This window comes from Henckelia pumila, chromosome 3 (assembly GCF_033568475.1).
Source record: "Henckelia pumila isolate YLH828 chromosome 3, ASM3356847v2, whole genome shotgun sequence".
Lineage (NCBI taxonomy): Eukaryota > Viridiplantae > Streptophyta > Magnoliopsida > Lamiales > Gesneriaceae > Henckelia > Henckelia pumila.
This window is the reverse complement of record NC_133122.1, coordinates 59,034,325-59,042,994: the sequence shown is the minus strand read 5'-3', so window position 1 is coordinate 59,042,994 and position 8,670 is coordinate 59,034,325. Positions and strand designations below refer to the sequence as shown.

The 8,670-nt window shown below is 37.2% G+C and overlaps 1 protein-coding gene and 1 non-coding gene across 2 annotated transcripts; both read right to left on the bottom strand.

The window, feature by feature from the left end:
- Window positions 1-814: 814 nt before the first annotated feature.
- Window positions 815-8,285, bottom strand: LOC140887549 (probable transmembrane GTPase FZO-like, chloroplastic). The gene is made up of 11 exons (XM_073294857.1): window positions 7,692-8,285; window positions 6,996-7,558; window positions 6,814-6,882; window positions 5,572-5,766; window positions 4,814-4,945; window positions 4,411-4,497; window positions 3,836-4,273; window positions 3,589-3,756; window positions 2,713-2,943; window positions 2,191-2,306; window positions 815-1,486 (listed from the first exon to the last, which is right to left on the bottom strand). Exons 1-11 carry the CDS (start codon window positions 8,182-8,184, stop codon window positions 1,201-1,203), a joined length of 2,778 nt encoding a protein of 925 aa, XP_073150958.1. The 5' UTR covers window positions 8,185-8,285; the 3' UTR covers window positions 815-1,200.
- A 183-nt stretch (window positions 8,286-8,468) lies between these two features.
- On the bottom strand, window positions 8,469-8,540 carry TRNAH-GUG (transfer RNA histidin (anticodon GUG)). Its single transcript has one exon. It is a non-coding gene; the product is annotated as a tRNA-His (tRNA).
- Between the last annotated feature and the right edge of the window lie 130 nt (window positions 8,541-8,670).

The window sequence follows — 8,670 nt, the reverse complement described above, 5'->3', positions numbered from 1 at the left end:
ATGTTGTGGCAAAATGTTTAATTCTCTTTTTTGATAGGCCTATTACTGGTAAGTAAAGCCTTATGTCTTAATTAGATATAAACAATGGACATGCTTAGAAATCACCATTCTTCATGAATCCAACATCAACCCACCCCATGTAGAGATTTATTCTAACAGCATATAGAGAAGAATGATTTGTGGCCTCATAAAAAGGGCACTAAAAAAAAAATAAAAAATAGAGGCGATAAAGAATGTAATCAAGTATTAAAAAATATTCAATCTTCCTTTAAATTATGTCAATACATTTCAAAAGAATGTAATCATGCAAATTCAGCAAGTGTAAGCTCCTACACTCTATATTTGTTTCACCAAGTAAAATTAAGCCTCATTAGCATCAACAGAATGTGCCATACAAACTTCACATCATTCGGTCATTTGAATTAAAAAGCTATTCAAATTATAAGAATAATGTTTGTAACAAAAATAAAAAATAACTTCCTTTCTTGGTACATTGAATTGTAAATCTCACAAAAAAAAAAACACTGAATCTGCTCTATTAACATTAGCAAAAACTTGAAAAGCCATGCCCCCCATTATAACTTGGGTGTTTTCGTGTTAACAAATTTTATTTATGCAATCTTATCTACAACTTTAAACACCTTAAATAGAAAGATAATCCTTTTGTACCAAATTAGTGGCAACTTTTCATGACAAAATGGACGGTTTTAAATGAAGTTGACAAACAATTAGCAACAATTATCTTCACTCAACACAAGTTTTGTTTGAAAAATTGGAGCATAAAAGTGGAGACACATCTTTTCCAAGGAATTTAAAGTGGCCAACATGATCGTACACAAATGATATCCTACATAACACTCGATATACTCTGTTACATAGAACAAGTGATGAATATCTACTCAAATGTTTATTCAATTGTTACAAGACATTTGAGACTTTTAACACTTTATGTTGGTACCTTGTATAATACACGAATCATAAACTACGACGAGTTACATCCATAACATAAAATTTTGCTGATAGCAAAATGTTCCTCTACGACAATAAAAAAAAACTCTCTTCAATTTGCAATAATCGAATCCTAAAAAGACTTCCTCATTGGAGATGCAAAATACAATAATCTACCACATTTGACACTCTCCAAAAGTTGCTGAGAGAAATGATGACACTGGATCAATAACGTACGGTTTTTAAAGCTGCCTACCTCGATACGTGAAGGTTTTGGATCTCGATCTGTAGTGTTTTGAGTTTTTCCTCAATAGCCGTTAGCTCATCTAGAGTGTCTAAAAGCTTGCGTACTCGATCTTCAGCCACCTCTTGATATGGTTTCCCAATAAGCGTGACAAAATTGTTTAAATTGTTTGTAGTCTCCAAGAGATCATTTTGCATTGCCTGGTCAATTTGACGTGCCAAGGCATCAGCAGTTCTTTTCACCTTATCTATAACCCGTTGCCTACTGGCTGGAAAATTTGAAATCGCTAACAGGCTGTATTGGAAAGACATTATATCAGTATTTGACATAGAATACCAGATAAGAGAACACGAAGAAAAAATTTGAACAAAATTACTGAAAAGGCCGCACAAGCCCAGATGGAGATGCAATGTGAGTCATATATTCCCATGAACACAAGAAAATGTCAAATATGCTAAGAATGTGAAAACCTCAAAGAATAGCAGACATTAATACTGCAACCCATGACGATAAATTTGGTACAACTTCGCACAGAAACAAAAGAACATGGATTTAATGAATGCATTTGATCACATGCCATTACATTACAGTAATAGATATTCTAGAAGAATGTGCAAGGAAGCAAAAGATAACAACCAGGCAAAAGTTGTCTAAAGAAACCGAAAGTTGTAATATAAGCAAAAAATTCTTCACCAATCCCAAATTCATGATGAGTCTGAACACGATTGCTGTACTTGCTATAATCCATGAATTGTGTATTTATGTGATGTCATGTTTGAGGTTCCAAGGGTCCTATGTCATTTTTCCACAGTGTATGGCCTTAAGAAATCCTACAGCTCTAGCGGGAATGTCAATTCTATTATACACAGATGTCATGCTCAAGCTGAGTTAGATATCATGAATGCAAAATAATGTGAATAGCAAAAATAACCAACTTAAGATATGAGGGAACGGAAAACATTGAGAAAGAGACTTAAATAAGGAGGTGGATTACACACCCTCCCGCAGAGCACAAACCCAAAGCAAGGAGATCTTCCAAAGTGGTACCCAAGACAGATGTCAGAAGAGATGCAGATAGACCAGCTACCCCGAGACCACCAACAGTACCCACAAACTGAAAAAAATAGACAACAAACCAATGGTTAGGCTGATCCCTGATATATTTTCAAAACTACAAGCCTTTGCAAGTTTAATCAGAGTGGAATATCGAATTAAAGCAATTAAATTATCATGACCACTAAAGCTAGAAAGAGATGTACAGTTCAACTTTGTACATATCTACTCGGAAATAAGATGCTGCCTTAATCTACTTCTAGAAATGAAACTTGACGAGATAAGGAAAAAGGTACAACATCCATGTATACAGGTTATATGCAAAGAATAAATAGATTAGTATACTGCGAGTCTCTTGGACATCAACGGCAATCAACTTGATGAATTTAATTTGATACACAAGAAGGCTGCCATTAAATGTGAAATGCAGTAAAATTATACATTTTAAACAACATCCCAGAACTTACCACTTCACGCATTTCTTGCTCCAACAGTTTAGAAGCAGCAGCACCACTAAAATCCTCCATCACACGCCTGCCCAATTCATGCTTTGTGCTTAGCAACTCACTGGCCTCCAGTTGGGACTGGATAGATGGAACAATAAGTGAAGGCCATCTTTTCTCAAAAGATTCTTTATAGAAGTTTCCTTTCCCAGCTTTGCTAGATTGCAACCATGTCACATATTCCTCAAGTAGTTTCTAGATGCCACCAATTTTTTTCACAAAATAGAAGTGAAGAACTAGTATGTTAGATGTATTAACATGATTTGTACACAGATTAAAAGCATAACATAGTTCATCAATTTAACATGAATGGTTACGGAAATTGTATTTGTAACACAAAATAGTGCCAAAGAGTTTGGATGAAGCATTATTTTCACATGCCTGAGGAGCAAAAAAATGGGAAAAGAATATGAAATCGATTGGTGCATGGAAGATGAAACTTGTAACAAAAAAAAAAAAAGATAGTATGAGATTAGAAATTGTTCAGGGACAAGCTTGTCTTATCTGAACATTAAATCAGGATCAAAACAGAATAAACACCAAATTAAAAAGAGTCTCACCTTAGGATATATTTTTTAGACTAGTTGGGGCACGTGACAAGTACGAAAAAGCTCAATGAAAACATCAAATTAAAAAATCCTATAATCTTCAGATGTGCCAGTGGACAGAGCCAAAATCTTCAACTGCCATGAAAACCTCAAATAAGAAAATCTAGAGTCTGGATGTGCCAGTGATATAAGACACGAAGAGAAATCTTCTTAGTACCAGAACTATATTAATTTATCTACCAGTAGAAGACTACCCACAACTTCAACCACCGAAACAAATTGATGCACTTACTTGCACTTCTGAAACAGCCGGATCAATTATGTCATTTCGCAGCCTTGAGGTAGCTGGCATCTGAGAAGATTTATCTCCTTTGAAAACATATGAAATGGCAACATCGAGATTCGATAATCGCAAAGTTGATTCTGCAAGTTTGATGGCACGTGCCTGTGTTGTATCAATCTGCATTTGTTTGTGCACCCAAGAATGTCATGATTAATTCTAATACAAAGGAAAAATAGACAGCACCATTGCATCATACCATAGACAAAATTTGTCTCTTCCAAGTTATGCTCTCGATTTCCAATTTTGATGCATACTCTTTTACACTTTTTAGAAGATCGTTCACTGACACCAAGTCCAGTTTAGCTTGCTGGCACTCCTCCCTGACAAGTTTCTGACAAGCGGTGAGCAGCTGTTCAGCAATCTGAACTGGGGTTTCTAGCTTAAGTTTCATCCTTTCAATTCCTGCCCCTGTTGAGGAATCCAGAAGTTGATTCAAGTACTTTTCAAGTTCAGAGAAATTACAGGCTCCCTGAAATGTAGTTGTCACGGATTTTTCTTGCTGATCTAGACCACCAGGAGAAGCAGCGAGTTTTTCTTCAAGCGCTCTCCGCGCAGATACAGGGAATAAGGATATGTGCTCAGAATTCAACATCTTTTTAGTATTTTCCTTGATGAATGCAACAGCTTCTTCAAGCTGCATCAATCGTTCAAAACTTTAATAAGTGGAAGCTACTGTATTAAGTTCAACAGTGACGTCTTTTAGTTTCTCCAACTACAAGAAAACAATCTTGTGACTTGATAAACAACTGTATTCAAGATAATGGTTTGAACCTCATCGGCATTTTGATACAAGTCAGATTTATTCAGCACGAAAACAATTTTTTTCTTCCACTGTTGAATGTAACGAAGAAAGGTAACCTGAATGACAACACAAGACAATGACGGATTAGTTCCACAGAGAAAATCGAATAAACTATAAGAATGAAGGAACAGAATGGTTCAGTCATGAGGTCCTTCTCGGAAACAAAACAACACAAGTGGCGTCTAGAAAATCTAAAGGTGGCAGTATTAAAGCAAAGCTACTTAGTTCCATGAACAATTCTAAGAAAATGCATCATCTCAAGCAGAAATATTCATTATTTACATGGACAAGTCAAAATGGTTAAATTTTCCACAAGGATAAAGTTGGAATTAAACAAAAATGCACTATTGAAGTTAGTGGCACCAATAATACCTCACTTTCAGTCAGTGGGCGATCAGAAGACATAACAAATAGAAGCAAATCTGAACGTGGCACAAATTCCTCTGTGAGCCGTTGTTGCCTTTGCAGAATCACATTAGTTCCAGGAGTGTCAACAATTATCATCTGAATGAGTGAAGAGGGAAAAGGAAGAACACAAAGAGCAAGGTTTTAGGAAATCTTGATGATTATCTCCGTGATACACTAATAAGCCACAACACTAGATCAAACACAACAACAGCCATACAGAAACATTTAGAGTGAAAACACATATGCATCAGTTTCTAACTAAGGTACCCTTGCAAAAATTAAATAAGTTTCTACGCATATTTGGGAGAATGGTAGACAAGCATGATAGGCAGCACTCATATAACCTTAAGAAGAAGTGAATGTCGAACCTAGATGATCAAACAATTTATGAGAAGGATGTTTGAAATTATATATTTAAAATAAAGAAAAACATCCAGCATAAATCACATTAATCCATATATTAATTGCCCACTGAAAGAATTTAAAGAAATGGTTTACAGCAAATAGGATACAGAACTAAAAGAAACAAAATAATAATTCCACACCTGAAAAGTGAAAACTAAGAATTTAACGAGGAAACCAGACAACAAATCCTCTGATACAAAGCACAAATATCCTCTTTAACAACAGAAAATACCTATATCAGATTTCTTCAAAAAACAAAAACTAAAAAAAACATTTATCAGATAAAATGATAGAAAGGCCAACTACGTGGAACTCACGTCTTTAAGAGCTGGAGCCGGTAAATAACACGTCAATTGACCATCAGGATGCCTTTCACACCGTTCCTCTCCAGAATCCAATTCAGAATAACGAAGAAAGGTGAGTTCATTAGTTGTAGGAACAACCCCATCCTTTAAGTACCGTTGCCCAAGAAAAGCATTTATGACACTCGACTTTCCGGAGTTGAACTCTCCCTATCGATGTTAAGGAAAAAGGATTAGCACTTAAAATGCACCTGAACGCAAATCATAATAAACAAATTAAATATTAGATATCAAAACTAATAAATAACAAAGAACAAATATTATCAGGTAAGGTAAACGAGATATAAGCCCCTACGACTGCTGAAGAGGGACAAACTTCGAGGGTTTTGGGGCGGGTGGTTGCGGGGGAGGGGGTATTCAAATGGACTATTCTGATACATTTCAAACTGATCAACATACTTCCTAAACCAGCACAGGGCCCAGATAGTCTCTCCACTGAGAGGGAATTATATTTCATATTCTCAGGTTCTCTCCCACGTCACATTGAATATCGCATTAGAGTAAACACCCTCCGATACACAAGAAAGGAGAATGACTATGTTTAGGCCTAACATGTTCCTGGGGTGTTCAAATATAGGGTACGGAATAACCAACAGACAGGATATAAGATAAGGCATAAAAATAAAGTGAATTTAAGTTCAAAACTGGGTTAAAAAATTAACCATCATGGAGTGTGAAAATAAGGGGTCTAGAAAATCTGTAATAAAGGATCCATAATTATGTTCCTGCCGACTGGTAGCCAATAGATTGTATGAACAATATATCTAACTTCAAGTTCACCAAAAAATATAGACTTCCACTCTGATTTAAAGATTGGTCATATATTCCGCATATCGAGTTATAATTCATTCCCCCGAAGCTAAAAGAGTAAACTGCAAATAGAACAACAAAAAGAATAATCAAAGGGAAACCCAAAAAAAATGTCTAATACATGAAACTGAGTTTACACCTATCTTAATGTGGGCTTGGCTAGCGGTCCTTCGAAACTTGAAGTCGGATTAAGAGAGATTGAAATTTGAAGTATAAACAAAAAGAAGTATCTTTTTAAATTTCTTTCTAAAATAAATAAATAAAGTAAAATAGCCAATTCAAACCTAGATCCTATTAGCAGGAAAACAAAATATTATTTGAAATCAAGAGCTAATACCCATGCATATCCGCTGAACCAGAATTGGTTGAAATTCAGCACACAATTACCACTATAACCAGTAAAAATGGCTCATCTAGTTGAGAAACAGCATCCCTGAGAAGTGAGATTTCCCCCATCTGTCAATTAAAGCCAATACAAGAAGTTACATACTCGCAATATCATAATTGGTGAAAAGAACTTTATCTGAAGACCAACTCAGCTACCAAATTACTTAGCATTAGATGATCACCAGTGGTGTGGCTCTTTGGATGGCGTCTATAGCTTCAAGCAAAATTGATCTCTCCTTTTCTATAAGCTGTTGCTCTCTCTCTTCCAATACTTTAAAGCCAGCAACTGTCTTCCTCCCAGGCAAGCCATTTTCGATATCCAAAGTTTTGAGCTCGTCGATGCTTTGACTGCTAGTCTCCACCTTGACATTCTTTCTTGATCCATATTCACGGAAAAAGTGTTTGTTCCGGTTATCTTCTTTGAACAAGTTCAACTCATCCACTGAAACAACTACACCACTAGCACCTGATCTTAGTAAATCTGAGGCTTTTGTGAACGATGTTCCATATCCAAATGAAGCAACCATGACAAAGATTGGGATTTTCACACTCCCATAAACAGAGCTCACTAGCTCCTCTGGATTTCGGCCAGACTCAACAGTTAAGATAAGAAAATCAGCACCCTCGAAATTAGAAGCATCTAATGCAGCATCATGCGTCTGGACGTTTCTTCCAACCAATGGCAAAAGCACTGACTCATTTTTCGCATCCATCATTGTATTCCTTGCCACTATCGTAGGAAGGCCTATCAAGTGAAAAACATATGACAATAACAAAATGGTGAACTCGCTGTGATGATATAACCAGGGGTGAAGTAAGAAATTCAACAAACATGTACAAATTCATAGAAATCAAGGTTTAAGAAGAAATGCACCAACCCTGATCAGAAAGCAAAACGCCACTAGCATTCACTGCAGCAGCAATATCCACGCGCTCATCAATCAACAAATAAGCGCGCTCCCTAATAACCGATTTCAACAAGCACGCAGCTTCGTAAAGCCTCTTCCCACTCCCTTCGCCACCAGTAAGCACCACAATTCCCACTCTATCCGCAACAGCATCGTCAATGACATCAAGCACCGCCTTATTGTCCCTAAACACCTCATCAGAACTCAATCGGAGCACGAGATTCGGCACTTTGATCTCCGGACGCTTGTAGCCGCCAGGGAAAAGCGTTCTCGGAGGATTCTGGTCCGCAGAGTTCGAAATGAAAGGCCTCCTGCCACATGAAACGACGCAATGCGCGGAGAAGTACGTAGAGGTACTTGCGACAGCTGGACGGTGGTGGATTTGGAGCTTAGGATGGGAAAAGAAGAGGTGTGGTGCGAGGTGAATGGAAACTACCAACGGGGAAACTGAGTAAATTACCATAGGTTGAGGCGGTGAGAGGCGGCGGACGGTGGTGGAGGCGGAGGAGGCGGGCTCTATCAGCTGGGGATTACAGAATTCGCATACATGGTGTGTGATGAATGAGTGTGCTATCCGTTTTATCCATATTGAATTGGATTGCGTGTAAAACGATATAAAAAAGATGGTGGGCTCCACTCGACATTTTGGGCTTTATCATGACCCAAAAGATTGTGGGCTCCATTAGACATTTTGGGCTTCCTTATGCGCAGCCCAATTAAATTAAAATGGTACCAAAAAAACATAATTGTGGCTGCTGGGATTCGAGCCCAGGTCTCCACGGCCACAACGTGGAATTCTCACCACTAAACTACAGCCACTTTCTGTCCTTATGTTATTAGATAAACCTTCTTATTCCCAAATATAAAAGTTGGGACAATAATTCTGTCAGAACTATACATGCATGTGTCTCCCCAAAGTCTTTAAGTCTTCGAAATAACTAAAAACTAC

Bases quoted from the DNA above. Each gene is read 5' to 3' on its own strand.
- LOC140887549 (XM_073294857.1), bottom strand. From the start codon at position 8,184: ATGGTAATTTACTCAGTTTCCCCGTTGGTAGTTTCCATTCACCTCGCA. The intron at 4,274-4,410 runs GTTCAAACCATT...CGATTGATGCAG, and splicing joins TGTATCAAAATGCCGATGAG to CTTGAAGAAGCTGTTGCATT. The intron at 2,307-2,712 runs GTAAGTTCTGGG...TATTTTTTTCAG, and splicing joins AGCAAGAAATGCGTGAAGTG to TTTGTGGGTACTGTTGGTGG.